This window comes from Pongo abelii, chromosome 3 (assembly GCF_028885655.2).
Source record: "Pongo abelii isolate AG06213 chromosome 3, NHGRI_mPonAbe1-v2.0_pri, whole genome shotgun sequence".
Classification (NCBI taxonomy): domain Eukaryota; kingdom Metazoa; phylum Chordata; class Mammalia; order Primates; family Hominidae; genus Pongo; species Pongo abelii.
The window spans coordinates 130,547,256-130,565,284 of record NC_071988.2 but is presented as its reverse complement, the minus strand read 5'-3'; the positions used below and the strand labels follow the sequence as shown (position 1 = coordinate 130,565,284).

The 18,029-nt window shown below is 36.7% G+C and overlaps 1 protein-coding gene across 50 annotated transcripts in view; it reads left to right on the top strand.

Annotated features, from left to right (window-relative positions):
* The window catches only part of COL25A1 (collagen type XXV alpha 1 chain), a 430,187-nt gene that overhangs the window by 385,884 nt on the left and 26,274 nt on the right, over positions 1–18,029 (top strand). For 26 of the 50 annotated variants that reach the window (XM_054554287.2, XM_054554264.2, XM_054554269.2 and 23 more), the window contains 7 exons: positions 2,007–2,051; positions 5,484–5,528; positions 8,074–8,154; positions 9,042–9,104; positions 9,724–9,774; positions 12,552–12,578; positions 16,096–16,176. In XM_054554287.2, the coding sequence (XP_054410262.1) occupies positions 2,007–2,051; positions 5,484–5,528; positions 8,074–8,154; positions 9,042–9,104; positions 9,724–9,774; positions 12,552–12,578; positions 16,096–16,176 (393 nt within the window). Of the gene's footprint in view, positions 1–1,361; positions 1,386–2,006; positions 2,052–5,483; positions 5,529–8,073; positions 8,155–9,041; positions 9,105–9,723; positions 9,775–12,551; positions 12,579–16,095; positions 16,177–18,029 lie in introns of all 50 variants that reach the window. The other 24 variants (XR_008524677.2, XM_054554298.2, XM_054554273.2 and 21 more) reach the window with 2 other exon arrangements.

Genomic DNA, 18,029 nt, shown 5'->3' with positions numbered 1-18,029 from the left:
ATGTCCTGAATGGTATTGCCTAGGTTTTCTTCTAGGGTTTTTATGCTTTTAGGTCTTACATTTAAATCTTTAATCCGTCTTGAGTTAATTTTTGTATAAGGTTTAAAGAAGGGGTCCAGTTTCAGTTTTCTGCATATGGCTAGCCAGTTTTCCCAACACCATTTATTAAATAGGGAATCCTTTCCACATTGCTTGTTTTTGTCAGGTTTGTCAAAGATCAGATGGTTGTAGATGTGTGGTGTTATTTCCGAGGCCTCCGTTCTGTTCCATTGGTCTATATATCTGTTTTGGTACCAGTCTACTATAAAGCTACATGCACACATATGTTTATTGCAGCACTCTTCACAGTAGCAAAGACTTGGAACCAACCCCAATGCCCATCAATGATAGACTGGATAAAGAAAATGTGGCACATATACACCACAGAATACTATGCAGTCATAAAAAAGAATGAGTTCATGTCCTTTGCAGGGACATGGACGAAGCTGGAAACCATCATTCTCAGCAAACTAACCCAGGAACAGAAAACCAAACACCGCATATTCTCACTCATAAGTGGGAGTTGAACAATGAGAACATATGGGCACAGGGAGGGGAACATCACACACCGGGGCCTGTCAGGGGGTGGGGGGCAAGGGGAGGGATAGCATTCGGAGAAATACTTAATGTAGATGACGAGTTGATGGGTGCAGCAAACCACGATGGCACGTGTATACCTGTGTAACAAATGTGCACGTTCTGCACATGTATCCCAGAACCTAAGTGTAATAAATCAATCAATAAATAAATTTTAAAAACTCAACTTGTTTTTCTGATTAAGTTCACAAAAAAATTGGAATGCCCAAAAAAGGAAATTAGATTAATTCTATGTCGACTAATTTCTTTAGTTATGGCACACACACACACACACACACACAAAGTTAGTTTTAATGCAACAAATGAGCTGCAGACTAAAAGAGAAAAAATATGCAATTGGGTATTTCAGTTTTCTCTAATGAAGTACTCTGTAGAATAGGGCTTTTATCAATAGCAAAATTTCTCAATCCACAATTATACTGACAAGCCTCTAGCATATATGACTTTACTGCATTATTTTTTCAATCAGGTGAATTAAAATTTTGACATTTCTTTTTCTTCAGCCATAGATTTTTAAAATAGGTTTCTAAAAATAATTTTTAAAAAATCTCTACAACTATACTGTATTGAAGATAGGGTAATATGTTCTCAGTATCTTGTCAAATCCTTATAAGATATCAGACTAGCCAAACATATTCAAAATGTTGATTATTTCACAAATGTATTACTGTACTTTGGCTCACAAAATAGATAACTCTGTCTTTGTCAACACATTTTCCCAACAGAGGATTACCACCTTAACTGTCACGGTAACTCCTATTGCATGCTTTCTGTGGTTTGTGGTTTTGTATTTGGTGTTGATGCATGCCAGCCAAAATGGTACTAATGTAGCTATTGTTTTTATCTGATACTTAATTTTATGTTTTCTTGTATTAATAATCTTTTACATTTGCTCCAGTTGAATCACTTTGTCTGCTTAGTGAAAAGGTCAAGAAAAAAGTGATTGCTAATTTTCTTAGAAGTCTCTGGCCTTGTCTGAACAATATAGCTTTATTCTTTAGAGTTTGAGAAATCAAAGCCTTTGGGGTGGAGGGGTAAGAAGTGTATGTAGAAACAAAGCTAATATTCATAGGCTAATTCATCCCAATACGATGAGTGTGGAGCATGGCAGCAATTTTACATTGCCTTACCGAATCTACCCAGAAGCACCTTCCATATTATTTTGACCTCAAATGTGTTAATATTTTAGCATATAAATAGGTGTTTTTTTCTAATTATGTAACTAGTAAAATTTTTCCTCATTGCAAATTTATATTTGGGGATATCTGATTATGATAGAAATAAGGAAGGTGTATAGTGTGCCTATTTAAGGCATGAATTTTAATACATATAATTACTACTTTTAAAAACTGTGCTTTTTCTTGATTTAGGGTCCCCCTGGACCTCCTGGACCTCAAGGACTACAAGGGCCAAAGGTTATTCTTTATTTACTTGTTTCCATTTGTCACATACAGTGCAGAGAATCCCACATTAAGTATATGCATCTTTGAAAATCAGTCTTACAAAATGCTGAAGAAGCTGAGATCAACAGTATTGTTTTAGAGAGCGAAAAAAAGAAATTGAGGTCTGGACTGAAGGAAGATAGAAAATTAGAAAAGAAGAAGGGAAAATAGGAAAAGGAGAGAGAAATTTAATTTAGGGGAAGACATTGAAAAAAGATATTAAACAAGGGAAAAACAAGTTCCGCAAAAATTATAAATGTAAAAAACACTAAATGTGGTGTATGAAAACAAAAGAAAATGTTTAATTAAAGGAGGATTAGAGAAAATTTAACTTGACACCAAGAAAGATCCTTGCTTCTAATGCTTTTGTAATAAAAAGAGTAAGAAAAGTTTTAGTATGGTGCATTCACAAATCAAAACTTTAGGAATCATTTTTCATAATGCATTCTTTATTATATACTTTCAGACATTTTGCCATTTAAATCTTATCTAATGAAACATACCAACTAAAAATAGTAGAAGGCTAGAATTGCTTGCTTATATCTAAACTTTGTTGATGGCTTTATCCCTCCAAACTGAAGCTTAGTCATTCAACCATGTTTGATCAATTAACACATGGCCAGTGATTCTGGCTTTTCAGAACTGAGCTACATGTGTTGAAATATGACTTTCGTCATTGGATTCTTGTAGGAGATTCAAGTTATTTCAAAATTCATCTTTTGTTAATGCTTCTTAAGGCAGTTTATTTGCTAAGTCTATCATAACACACACGCACACGTATCAGCTTTCACACTCTCTCAAGATACTTAAAAACAGAAATCTAGTATATAGAAACCTTATTTTTCTATTATATAAAGGAATATAAATTACAATACTACTGAGCTCCTTGCCTATATATTTAGAACATAGATCCTAATTTCAAATAGATTTCATGTATAACATTAATATAAGGTTTGGGATTTTTAACTTTCTATTTCTCCAGCACATTCTGGTCCCTAAGAGACATAACACAAAAAACCTACACGTAATCTTTATTCTTGGTGAGCAACACTGCCTGGATCCCCATTCAGTAATATCTTGGTGAGCTGGACTAGATATCCTAGAAGGAAATCTGCAATTTCTTTTTTCCTTTGTGTAGAACCAACCAAGTGTCTAAGTTCATTATTTCACCTCCTCACTTGACTAAGACTCCAGAACCAAAATTGTCCCCAAAGCTAAATACATATCTCATTTCCCACAAACCTCAAAAGTTTCCAGGACTTTTCTCTTCTCTACAGTCCAAAGGCCTAGAGAAGCCCCGAAGGCACCCATTCTTTGACCCAAAGAGGCAAAAAGGACCTCCTAGGTAAAAAAAATCTGTATCACTAAAACCTATATTCCCCTGGTTTTATAATCTAATTGCTATTCATGTATTAATTCAGTTATTCAGTAAGTAATTTTTGAGCCTCTACTCTATGATAAGGACTAATATCTAGTAAGGATACTAGAAAGAAATTCCAATAAAGGGCTTATGGCCTAGGGAGGAAGATAGGCAAGTAAAGGTACAATTATTAATAGAGTAAGTGCATAGAAGGTCCCTCTAAGTCTTAAGAGCCAAGGGTGGCCTTGAGTTGAAACTGAAAGACAGGAAGAAGTTGCCCAGATGAATATCTAGCCAAGCAATATGGAGGAGGGTTGAGTCATTCTCGCTTACCTCCTACCCTTGCCATCCTTCCCAGTATGCTGTCATCCCTACCCCACCCAACCCACAATGGTCTTATAATTGAGATCTTGTGTTAGCTGATATAGTCCTTTATGTTTTTCATGATCTGTCCTTGAGAAGGTTGGGATAATTGGGGTGGAATGTAGCTATGACTAAGAGACAGCAAAGTGTAGCCTGAGTCAAGTATAGAACCCCTTCTGATCTTGGAACTCAGACTGAATGGGAACTTACTCAATTAGCATTTCTCCTTCATTTATCACACAGAATTGTTTGATTCCCTACACATCAAATAACTCTTACAAACCCCATTTGAGGGGTGAAGGATAAATGAATAACTCATGAATTGTGTTTTTCTTTTAAACACTTGTGAGTCGTATTTTAAAGGGAAAAGCCTAGCAAAGCCATCATTATTGGACCCACAGTGCTGACAAGTATTCAGACTCTGAATGAAGCTAGGGGTTAGCCAGGTGCATCCAACCTCAGCAGACTTGTTTGTGGCAAAATAAACTTTGCTGCTACCACAAAGAGCAGGAAATCTGAAATAAGAAAAGGCCCTTCCCTCGCCGCTTTTCTTGCTTCATTTGTTTATAACCACAAGATCATGCCTTCCTTAAACACTGGAAAGCTCAAATTTCATGCTGTACCTCATAGCTCTTAAAGTTTTTACCAGGGAAAGGAGCTCTAGCCATTTCAGTATTGTGGTTTATAGTATCACCAAACAGGCCTTTCTAGAAAATATAGCCTCAGGTCAGCTCCGTTGGAAATCTGTCTGTGAGGAAGGCCTCTCACACTTAGAAGAGCTGTTTTTACAAAGTTTCCACAGTGTGGGATTTGGGGATATTTGTAATGGGATCCACATAAATGACTCGTTGATACAAAATAATGCTTACTTTTCAAGGAATTTATTTAGTCACCTTTCAAAACTGAAAAGTGACTAAACATTTGCTGTTCGATTAACTTTCTGGCATATTGTATAAATTTGCTTTTAATGGAACATCTTCAGTTTAAAAAAGCAAACAAAAATCTCTATATTTTGAGTTTGTCAAAAATCCTTATAAATCATAACACGAATAGTAAATTTTAGTTCATTCATAGCACAGTATAAGAAATTGAATTGATCCAAAAGTAATTTTATATGGATTAAGATATCTGATTTATGATATCCTTCAGTGAGGCTTTTCTGGAAATTACACACTCACAATCATGAATTTGTAACTAACTGTTTGAACTGTGCCAATTAAAATGTTGAAAATTCATGGGGCTTTGCATTTTATTTTTTTAGGTTAACTGTTACGTTTTCCTTTTTACTGAAATTGGAAAGTAAGAGAAATCATAGAGAGGTTGTATGGAGAAAAAAATTAACTAACTGAGGCAGATAGGTTGTTGCTATAGGATATGGTCAGCTATCAAATTATGTCTATCAGTTTTCCTTGACCACTCTTTTTTAGCCTGCATCTCACATGGAGAGAAAATAAAAACACTAAAAGCATTGGATCTTAGCTATATATAAATACTATACATAATCTTGAAGAAAGATTATTACTTCTCTTAGTTTAGATATGTGCTATAATAGAATATTCTTGGGTTATGATGTATTTGCTGAAAGTCAAATTGTGCTGTTAACCAACTAGCATCATTTTTTTATGTAGTGCAGTATGTTACCAATGAGAATGGAGGCAAGTCATCTATTTTTATCTTAATAGGGAGAGCAAGGATCTCCAGGAATCCCAGGAATGGATGGAGAGCAGGTAATTTTCAAAGATATATACTATTATTTAAAACATCATTCTTGATTACTACTTTTATTGTAGGTTTGAAGCCAAAATGTCATGAGCATTGATATTTGATACCCTCTTTCTTTTAACCATTTGTTCTAGAGACTTCATTGACTCTAAAAAGCAATTAGTTTGAAATTAGACATTAGTTTTCTTTGCAAAAACATCTAAGCCATATGATACTTCAGTTTTGTTCTTAATACTTTATATCAACCTACCAGTGACTCCCCTGCAAATTTTTAATAGACTTGTAAAATCATTACCAAGTTAGTAAAACTAGCCTAATTTTTGTCAGTGAATACAAATATGTCAAGATTAAAATCAGTGACCATAGTTTCCACAAAACTAAATCTTGCCTATATGCCTTATTTAGACAATGTTTTCTTTTCCCAAATAAAGATGACACCTAATCCCTAGATCCTTAGAAAATACAGAAACAAGCAGGGAACTTGTAGCTTGACAGAGTATGGTAGTATATCTCTGAGGGTTCCCTCTAAAACAGAAGTCGGCCAGCTTTGTTAATAAAGGTCCAGATAGTAAATGCTTTAGGCTTTACAGGTCACATACAATCTGTGTTGAAGTTTCCTTTTTATTTATTTATTTTTGGTTAACACCTCAATAATTTTTTTTTAAATTCACTCTGTACAAAAACAATCCCTGGGATGAATTTGGCCTGTGAGCCATGGTTTGGCGACCCCTGCCCTAAAAGAATCTGAGTTGGAGAACGTGGACAGTATTCAGAATTTGGAATGGAATCAAAAGGGTTAATTTCAAGATCTTTCGTGTTTTCTTGATTTCCATTATTTACCCAAGAAATGGCTAAAATCAGGAAAATCATAAGAAATCAAAAGGATTCTTAATACAGTTAGTGAACATATACTCCTCAGAAGAAAGTATTAGATAGGAAAATTAGGTTTAGGATTATTTTTACTATCAGAGTTATATGCTGAAATAATAATAATGCCATATTAAATGAACATGTGGTAAACAGAAACATAGATACCTTAGATGATTTGCTATATCATAGATCACTTAGAATTTTAAAGTCTGTCTATGTTACTTCTCTGACCATTGGTCATAAGTAATTAATTTGACATGCATAATGATATACAATATGGCTCCTACAGATATAGTAGCTAGCTTTTTTTTTTTCTTCTGTAGGCTTTGCAAGGTCTTCTTCTATCACTAAGTACAGTGGGTTGCCGTCCTGCTGCTATCACTAGATCCCTAAAAATAATCCAGGTCTTATTAATCAGTAGGATCCATCTATTCATTCAGGCACCTCCTCACCCATTGGGTAATTCTGAATGCTATTAAATAGGTACAGTTAACAAGAAAAGTTCCTTTCCATAAATAATTTTTCTCCATAGTTTTTAATAAAGAAAAGATAAACAGGTTTCTGCAGCCTAGAAGCCCCTTACCATAATAACTATGATCATCTCTACTGAAGAATGTGCCATCATTATATTGAAGTGAGTTTCCTAGGATGAAAATGCTTAAAAATATAAATTAATGTCAATATTAATATTATAAAATTCAGGCCAGGCATGGTGGCTCACGCCTGTAATCCCAGCACTTTGGAAGGCCAAGGTGAGCAGATCACCTGAGGTCAGGAGTTTGAGACCAGCCTGGCCAACATGGTGAAACCTCGTCTCTACTAAAAATACAAAAATTAGCTGGGCATGGTGGCACATGCCTGTAGTCCCAGCTACTTGGGAGGCTGAAGCAGGAGAATGGCTTGAACCCAGGAGCCGGAGGTTGCAGTGAGCCAAGGTCGCGCCATTGCAGTCCAGCCTGGGTGACAGAGTGAGACTCCAACTCAAAAAAAAAAAAAATTACAAAATTCAGATTTGTTAACATTCAAAATGCATATTTATCTGTTTCCTCACTGTAAAGGAGAATAAAAATACCATTCTGACTCACCTCATAGAGACATCATGAGAACAAAATAAGAACACTGTGAAGAGGTTGTCATACTTTTAAGCATTGATTGAGTGTTAGTATGCAGTAAATGATCCAATGATTTACCAGTCTGTAGACTGGACCATTGAAAACTGATGGTGACTGGAACTTCTGTGTGCAGTTAGGAGGGAGGGGAGTATAGTGGGTAGAGATGAGAGAAATTTGGACATTTGTTATTATATAACACTAGGTCCCAGTTCAAAATACATCCTGTATTGTTGAGAATTAAATCTATTAAGTTGTTTTCAGGTCTGGTGAGATAGAATTAGCTGCCAGGTAAAAATACAAAATCAGGAGAAATTATGTCAAAACCTAAGTTCATGTTTTTCATGCTTACATGGCCTAATAGAACTTAATCTATTTCATTACAAGGAGAAATAGTACTGATTGCATGTAGAAGGTTGCTGTAAGAAATAACTCTAAAAACAAAAATCAGAATCATCTCAACATTGAACCCACCTATTAACGAAATTGATCTGGAATTGTATTTTCCCTAGGATTTAATTATCAGGGGTCATTATGCTGCTTACATGCCAACTCTGTCTATCATTTTTAGGGACTCAAAGGCTCAAAGGGAGACATGGGGGACCCAGGTATGACAGGTGAAAAAGGAGGAATTGGACTTCCTGGATTACCGGTATGTTTATACTTTCTGTTTGTTTATACTTTTTATGTTATGTTCTTATTAAGATAAATTAAACAATCAGAAAAGAGTTATATTATTAGCTGCAATCTCATCTAGTGGTTCATCTCATATTTTTATTTTGAAATATTTGAGGTATTATTGGTTAATTACTCTAGGGAACTCAAATTGTAAGGCATGTAACCAAATGAATTATAAAGTAAGCCTTCATGTTTTCCTGAATTGTTTTCCCTAGAAGATAATAAAATAAACATAGTTGGTCACTTTAATTTAGTATGCATAAGATGGTGGTAACTGGTTATTGTAAAATAAACCGTAATAAAGAAATGAGCCGAAAAATATAGGACAATTAAAAAACAAATTACTCTGGAAAGTGTCCTCTGTGTCTGTGACACTATGAGATGGTGTTTTATGGTTTTCCTCATAATTCTAACTGAGAATTTGGAGGAGAAAATGTAAAAATTGTTTTAAAAAATGCAGTAAATGCCACTGCCTTAGACTTTTTTATAAAACAAGGAAGTATATAAATGTCAGTAAAAACTAAGTTAAAAGACTTACCTTTGCTGTTTAAATTGCACACCACCATAAAAGATATAACATTTATAACTCAATGTATTTAACACTGTAGGTCTTTAACCAATCAAGCTCAAACTAGTTTTTATTTACTTTATATTTTATTCTACATATCACCCATAATCCTAGGGATCTTAATAAGCTTGCTATTTTAAGCTAGAATTCAGGGAGATAAATCCTTCTTTTATGTAGCAAGTGCATAATATTATAAAATGTCAAGAGAACAATGGGTTTGGGGAGAAAATTCAGTTGTCTCTTATGCTGGAAATAACTTTACCTGCTTAACTCTGCTTAATGGTTATTTGTAGGGAGCTAATGGAATGAAAGGAGAAAAAGGAGATTCTGGAATGCCGGGTCCACAGGGTCCTTCTGTAAGTCCATGGTGGCTGAACTTCCATGGTTCCTGAACCTCCTCACACACTGACCCATTACTTACCTGTTCCACCTCTGCCAGATGGCTGCACAACAGTAGACAGACCTCAAACCTCTTGGTTTGTCAAACTGTAGAAGAAACATCCGTCAGCCTCGCACAGTGAGAGACAAAATATATCAGAGGTCTGAGGTAGAAGCAGGTTTTCAGAGGACTGTCTAATCCTGAGGAAAAAAATCAATGGTTTTCTCCTAACAATGGATAGATCTTTGTGAATATAGAACACACTTGTTTGTTTCTCCAGAGCCCTGCTTATGCTTAGTGAAATATTTGAGTTTGATAGTAGTGACATTATAGCATTTCTTGGTAATTAGTTGCTTCCTTTTCTTTTAACATAGTTTTCATTTATTCTGGCTTTTGGAGAACTTTTTTTTTGGAGTTTTTTTTTAATTATCATAAGGGAATTTCTAAATCTAGAGAATCAAACACATCACTTATTCTAGTATCTTTCTTCCTCTCCAACTACTAATGGCCTTAGCAGAACCCCAGCACAAGATTCAAGTTGAACTGCCTTATCTAAATGAAGTAACCAAATACATTTTTATTTTTTGGACATACAGATCATAGGCCCACCAGGCCCACCAGGTCCCCATGGCCCACCTGGCCCCATGGTAAGTTTCCCTTCTTCCTGAAATGTAATTGCTTATTTATGAGCATGCTACTAGAGAGAACATGAACACATCCCTCTAAACAGCCAGCTTGTATTTTGTACTACTCTCTGTGAAATGGATGAAAAATACCAGGTGCTTTGAGATATATTAACTTTACAGTGTTGTCATTCACTCTCCCAAACACATATGTTGGGAAGAGATAGAGTAGTTTTGCGATAAAGGTGAGGAAAGACAGACACATATAGCAAGCTCTACTACAACCTTACAGCGTGAACACTGGCAAATCATTTTATCTGGCCACTCATCTAACCTGATACCAGCAGAATAAGATTTAGAATCGGCTGAACACAATGGCTTATGCCAACACTTTGGGAGGCCGAGGTGGGCCGATCACTTGAGGTCAGGAGTTACCAGTCTGGGCAACATGGCAAAACCCCATCTCTACAAAAAATACAAAAATTAACTGGCCATGGTGGCACATGCCTGTAGTCCCAGCTACTCAGGAGGCTGAGGTGGGAGGATTGCCTGAGCCCAGGGAGGCCGAGGTTGCAGTGAGTTGTGATCGTGCCCTTGCCCTTTAGCCTGGGAGACAGTGAGACTCTATCTCAAAAATAATAATAGTAATAATAGTAATAATAGCCATTAAAGAATGTTTCTGACAAAGTTTGAGGTTTGAACTCTTTAATGAAATGTTCAATAGGAACATTTATGTATAAGGTATCGAAACATCACATTATATCCATAAATATATAGTTATTATGTGTCAATTTTAAAAAAGAATATTTGTAAAATAGTATGATAAAAATTGAAGCTTACTTCCTCAGATAACATATATTGTTAGATCTTATCCTTCTTACTTTTATGATACTTTGATTGATTCATTGAGCCAGGGCCAATGTTAACTGCAGGTGTCTTGCAGTGGCCAATGGTGACAGTGGCCCTGCCCTTAAGAAACTGATGTCCAGTGAGGAAGGCAGCCATTAAGCAAGTATAATTCTCTAAATGTCAAACCAATGACAGTTGTGTTAAAGTTAGAATGTCGAAGGCAGAGTGCTTCAAATGCTTTTGACTGGGGCAGAATAAGAGCAAGTCAGGCAGGCTGGAAGGTCACATGTGTCTCTCAGGTGTCAATAAATGAAAGGACTTCAGTATTACAGAATAAGTAAATTATGGTCACTCTTTCCTCCCATTGCACAAGAAAGAGCATTATTGGAATGATCTAAGCCAAGAGCATAGCCAGTGACTAGCTCCATTTCTATTTTATAACATAAACAATTATTATTGACCTTATTTTCTTTTTCTTCTTCTTTCTTCCTTCTTCCTTCTTTTTTTTTTTTTTTTTTTTTTTTTTGAGACAGGGTCTCACTCTGTCACCCAGGCTGGAGTACAGTGGCACGATCATGGCTCACTGCAACCTCTACCTCCTAGGCTCAGGTGATCTTCCCACATCAAACTCCTGAGTAGCCGGGACTACAGGCACATGCCACCAGCCACGCCCAGTTAATTTTTGTATTTTTTGAATAGATGAAGTTTCACCACATTACCCAAGCTGTTCTCAAATTGCTGGGCCCAAGTGATGCACCTGCCTTGGCCTCCCAAAGTGTTAGGATTACAGATGTGAGCCACCTCGCCCAGTGTGACCTCATTTTCTTAAAACTAGATGGTTCATTAAGAATTAAGCAAATGGCATACTTTTGGCTTTTTAAAAATACTCCCTCTACTATAAGATAGAAGGTTAAATTAGAAAATGCTACAGCCTGTGCATATCATAAAATTAATTAGTTTAGAGGAATTTTAAGCCATTATTAAAATGAGGTAAGAATACCTGATAAAGTAATAGCCATTTCCTGAAAATGCTTATCTGAAACTTATTGAAAGGAAAATATTATTCTAATGTGGACATATGTAACAAATATATAGGCATTGCTTAATAAAAACTTTTTCTTGCAGTTTTATAATTTTACTGATGGATATTTAAATACTCCTTTCTCCAAAGAGTTTGTTTAAATCACTTGAAAGGTTTACAGCAATCCACAGTAACCTTAGTTAATTTAAGTTGACTAGTCTGTATATTTAGATTTTCTACAAAATATGTGTTTTGTAATCCTGATTCATGCATGCATTATGACTTTCTTCCACTGATAAACAATTATTACAAGAGCTTTGAGGAATTTGTTTTTGTAAAAATAAATGCAATCTAAATAATAATGCTTAGCTTTCCTACATAATAATCTTTTCTTTAATCTTAAATAAATGATGCTACAGAATCCCAAATTTGGGCGTCATCTCCTCACTTCATGTCTCCTTTAGATTCTTCAATACCTTGGGTCTGGAGGAGTTAATGGAAAACTTCTCCTCTTCCCTGGCACTTAAAGTCTGGGGCTTCTCTTTGGCAAATTTCTCTTTGAAGTCATATTTTTATTTCATTTAAACTCATGAAGCATCTCACGTATTCCACTCAGACTTTGTAATGGTAATTTGAGTTCAGAATACCTCTTTTTCCTACTTCTTTCTTCCATGTAACCCTGGCGGATTTCTCCCTCCTCAAAGGTATTAGCAGACAGAATTGCTATTAATGAATTTCCTGTTACAGAGCAATCCAAGAGCTGGAAGGAACTTTTGGTGGGTAATAAATAACATCCACTAGCCTGCCTCTAGCTATAGCTCAAACAAGAAGATGCTTGTCTCACATCTCTTTTGTTATGTGATATAATATTCACTCTTGCTGGGAAACGATGAATCAATTCTTAATTAAAAGCTCTGTTTTCCATTTTCAGGGACCTCATGGACTTCCTGGACCAAAGGTAATCCAACAAATCCCTTGATTATTTGATTTCTGCTTCCTTGATAATCATGGAGAAGCATGACAGAAGCATGTCTGTCCTGTCTTATTTATTTGTCAAGTAATGTTGATAATCTTTGAGCCTTTAAGCATCCAGATGTTAAAATCTCATAATACAAAATGACTTATAACAAATTTAAATGATATCACCTGGAGATAAATTGTTCCTCATTTTGCCTTTTTCCTGGTCACTATGTAAGCTTCTCAAATTACAAATCATAATGTACTCAAGTCAACCATTTAGAAGTGAATCTGATGAGATTCTCAGACTAGTCTAGATGCTTTTCTTAATGGTGTCTCTAGCTGTATATTTGGATGTTATTAATTGATATTTCTTGCTTGCCATGTAGTCATACCACATCTAAATTCTTTGCCTCTCCAGTATCTTAATTTTGTACTCGCCCAGAGGTCATTGGTCTACAAGTGGGTGGGGTATTTCAGGTGTGCTATACCGGGAAGAAGATCACATCACTTACATGCAGTCTATTCTTTTGGGTTAAGAAGAGAACAAGGGAGAAAAGCTCCTCTTTGTCAGAATTAGTGTAGCTTGCATGATGAAGATGGTCTCCACCTGTCCTTTGCCTTAGTCTAGACCGTGAGGACATCCTGTCGGATTAAAATAAGCCCGAAAGACAACCTCCCCCTTTCAGGGAGCATACGTGATGAAGACTTATGTTCTAATCTCAATCTTGCCAGGCCATATCACCTTGAGCAGATTATGGACCCTCTCTAATCCTTTATTTACTCAACTGGGTAACTCACCTTACAGTGCTGTGATAACTTAATGAGGTATGATTATAAAACACTTAGCAAAATATCTGGTGCAGCTGTTGATAAATGTCAAACGACAGCTGTTATTGTTGCTATGTGATACTTGGTTCTGAACAGAAAAATTCTATAACTCATCCTCAACCCTGCTTGAAAGAAGGTTCATGAACTCCTGAGAGTGCCTCAGTAGTGAGTTGGTGCAACTAACAGGTAGGGGCTGGGGAGACACATAAAGGCAATGTTGGCACTAGGTGTCACAAAACCCAGAGGCAGGCCACTGTCTCCTCTGGGGAGGCTGGCTCTCTTTGGCTCACCCAGCTCTAGGGGTGGTGGCAGGTATTGGTCTGACTCAGGAAATCTGGGTTTCCTTTTCCCAGTCAGGCAGGTGACACCCAAGAATGGGTTCATGCCTCTTTATTCTTCTTAGACTACCTTACCTTCCAGTAAGGCCAGTGAGTAACAGTATCTCAGAAGCATGAATTAGACTTTGGGGTGGGTGAGAGTACTATCTGAGATGGTCAGAAGAGAGAGCCCCATCTATCAGTTTTGTGATCTTAGTAGTCGTTTAATCTCTCTGGGCCTTTTTCCCCATCTAGACTAAATCAATGCTTCCTACTCATGGATTTTTTTTTTTTTTTTTTTCTTTTTGAGATGGCGTTTCACTCTTGTTTCCCAGGCTGGAGTGCAATGGTGCAGTCTTGGCTTACTACAACCTCCGCCTCCTGGGTTCAAGTGATTCTCCCACCTCAGCCTCCCAAGTAGCTGGGATTACAGGCACCCACCACCACGCCCAGCTAATTTTGTGTTTTTAGTAGAGACAAGGTTTCTCTATGTTGGCCAGGCTGGTCTCGAACTCCTGACCCCAGGTGATCCACCCGCCTCGGCCTCCCAACGTGCTGGGATTACAAGCATGAGCCACCGCACCCAGCCCTACTCTTGGATTTCAAGATACCACCAAAAACCAGCCTGGTCATAATGACTAAGGATAATGTCACCAAGATATTTAATTTCATAAGTGATTCAGATATGCCATCACCATTGGATTAGGAGATGCCCAAGATGCTTTTGATTTCTAAAATGCAACAATTTATTTTGTCCATACAACTTCAATTCTTACTTAAATCATAAGTTTCAGATAATAATAAAGTTGAAAAGACCTCATAGATATCTATGCAAGTTCCCTGATTTCATAGATGATAAACTTCAGGCCCAAACAGTTTAGGTTATTTGCCCCTAATTACACAGCTAGTTCATGACAGATCTGGGACTAGAACTTAGGTCCAGACTTGAAATTTGGTCTTTCTGTCACTGGATTTAACCTCAAGTACCTCAAGACCACTTGCTGAAAGTGCACACACATGCAAAGCCACGGATCTCAAATTAGTCACTGACTACTGAGCCTTGGCCTTAATATCGTATCCTCAATCAGTAGCATTCCCAGGATACTACCTTACCAACACCAGCACATTTGGACTTGCTATAGTAGCTGTACTGCAAACATCCTATCTGCAAAATCCTGAAAATTTTTTATGCCATGCCAGTGTGTTCATCACTTTGCAACCCCCTTTGAAAGTTCAAATATATAGCATGATTCCATGCATGAATCTAGCTCAGTGTTTCCCAAAATTTCCTGATAAGAATCACCTGGGAGACTTATTAGAGATACCCATTTCTGTGCTACCATGGACTGGGTGGGGCCCTGAACTCTTCATGTTTAACAAGCGCTACACTGACTTATATCATCAGGCAAGTTGAGTAAATACTACCCAGGTTAAAAACCCCTTCTGCCATGTTAGTATAGCCTCTCCCCTTTCCTGCCCCCACCCAGCAAGACTCTATAGGGTATTTGTGTCTGAAATCATCTTTCTTTCACAAGTCCTTCAAGATTTTCTTGGCAAATTCATGTCTACACTTAAAAGTTGAAAAGTATACAGGTCAGAACTTGGTATCTAACATGCTGTTACTGATGGAAAATAGGTATACTGTATTCCTTGGTTTTTAAAAATAGAGTCAAGAATTTATCATTTACCGTGGCTTTTATAATGTCACCCTGAGTTAAATTCATACTTTCTTTATTCTAACATTGGGCAGATGGATAGTTAGTAAAACTACATTTAAGTTCTTTGATCTTCATATTTTCTCCTGGGATTGGTGATTTGTTGATTAGTCCATGTAGGGATCTGACTTGGCAAGGGCAGTGAATGAGGACTCGCTAAATGGCATTACTTCAAACATCAGCTGCTACATTTTTAGTTCATTCCCTTGGGCAACATGCTTAAAGGCTTAAAATATCTGTCTATAACCCTGTCCTGCATATTCCAGTTTTCCATTCCAGCAGAGTGGGTTTTTTTTCTACCGAATCTTCTTCAGCATCCTGCATTCGATTGTCTTTGAATTATTTGATCATAAAAGTGTGGTATAACATGAATTTCCTTGAGATTGAACTGAAAAATTTAGGAATTCAACCATACATATTTTTATTGTAAGGAGCACACTTTCTTGGGAGTTTTGATTTCTGGAATATTAATTGTTGATGTCAGTTTAGTAACTATTTTAACTTTAAAAATTAATGTTTGGTGCAAGACAAATCTAGCCTGACTCTGCTGTTTCCTAAAACTGGAATCTGCAACTATTTCAGAGACTGGCTGTCTTCTCTCACAGTTTAAACACCCATAATAGCAACCAAAATTGGCATTTGCTTTTGCATTTAGGGTGAACCAGGGTTAAATGGTGTTAAAGGATTGAAGGGTGAACCAGGTCAAAAGGGTGACAGAGGACCCCTTGGTCTTCCAGTAAGTAAAGAAAACTTTCCATTTTAGTGCAAATCTCAGATTTTTCTTTCTACCCTACATGGTAACTCTGGTTTACTCAGCAGCTCGTACTGTTGAGGTTTCTGTAATTAGGAAACATATTATGTTAGAGCAGAGCTCAGCTCAGTTTTGTTTTCTCTGATGTCTGCTCTTGTGTCAGAGGAAGACCCACAACAAACAATGCTATAAATGTCCTGTCATTCTTCAATTACATACATGCCAACCTTCCTCTTTTAAGGCTGACAATTCTTCTTCCATTATCCCCTTCTTTTAAAAGTGTTGTGCTCATTATTTCATAGTTTCTCCCAAACACTTTTTATAATCTAGTGCAGTTTTAAATGCTTCCTCAATTGTTTTTTCTCCTTGGATACCAAAAACTGTAGCCTTCTGTTGGTGGCAGGTATGGAATTGGCCATTGTTGATGGAGTGAGGTCAATGCTGTGGCTCCTTACATTAATCAATCATATCATGTTCTATGTGTTTTATGTTGTTCGTTTTGAAAATTCCCTGTTATGAGGTTCTTGTGGCAATAGTGAGTCGTATAAAAGAAGTATTTTGCAGTTGTTTAGATATTTTTATTTTTAATGAAGAAGGAATCTCCCCCCGGCTCTTCATTTTCTTTATGTCAGCCTTCTTTCCACAACAACTAAACGGAGATTTTTTAAAATTGTTATTAAATACGAGGCTTTAATTTCAAGCCTTTAATATGCTATCTATTTGGTGAATGCAGATACAAATCAACAAAGAACAATATAGACTACATTAGTAAAATATGACATAAAATCAGTAACAGAATATAGTTTATACACAATTTGAAATGTGGGAGGAAAAAAAAGCTGATGACCACTTATTTCATTTTTGCCATGGGTATTATACTTTACGCCAGTTGATAGCAAGTGCCTTACATACATCCAGCATATAGTAGATGGTCAATAGGTATTCATTTATTGAATGAGTGATATAAACCTTGTATTAAAATATAGGTTTATTTTATTCATTTATTTTTGAGACAGAGTCTCTCTCTGTCACCCAGGCTGGAGTGCAGTGGTGCCACCTTGGCTCACCACAACCTCCATCTCCCAGGTTCAAGCAATTCTCGTGCCTCAGCCTCCCGAGTAGCTGGGACTACAGGTGCACGCCACCATGCCCAGCTAAGTTTTCTATTTTTAGTAGAGACAGGGTTTCACCACATTGGCCAGGCTGGTCTCAAACTCCTGACCTCAGGTGATCCACCCGCCTCGGCCTCACAAAGTGCTGGGATTAAAGGCATGAGCCACCAGCCAAGTCTAGAATATAGGTTTAATCACACCAATTAGATCAATGGACCATAGGCATAAAACCTCTATAATATATGTGAGTCATTATTTCAGCATTCTAGGTAGATATAATAGTATCAGTGTAAAATTATTACAATTTCCCCATTTATTTTCTTTTTTCTTTGTTTGAGACAGCGTCTCACTCTGTCACCCAGGCTAGAGTCTAATGGTACAGTCACAGCTCACTGCAGCTTCAAAGTCCTGGGCTCAAGCGATTTATTTTTAAAAATATTTTATAGAGATTGGGTCTCGCCATGTTTCCCATGCTGATCTCTAACTCATGGCCTCAAACAATCTTCCCACCTCGGCCTCTAAAAGCTCTGGGATTAGCTGTGAGCCACTATGCCTGGCCTACGTTTATTTTCAAATGTTATAATAATGGTAACTGAAGGAGGTATCAAAAGGCAAAAGAAAGTTTGGATTTTCTATTTTATTTAAACTTTCAATCTGATTTATTTAAAGTCTGCCCTAATTTAAAATTTAGGGCTATTGATAATTTTTGTGCAACATTTAGCTAAC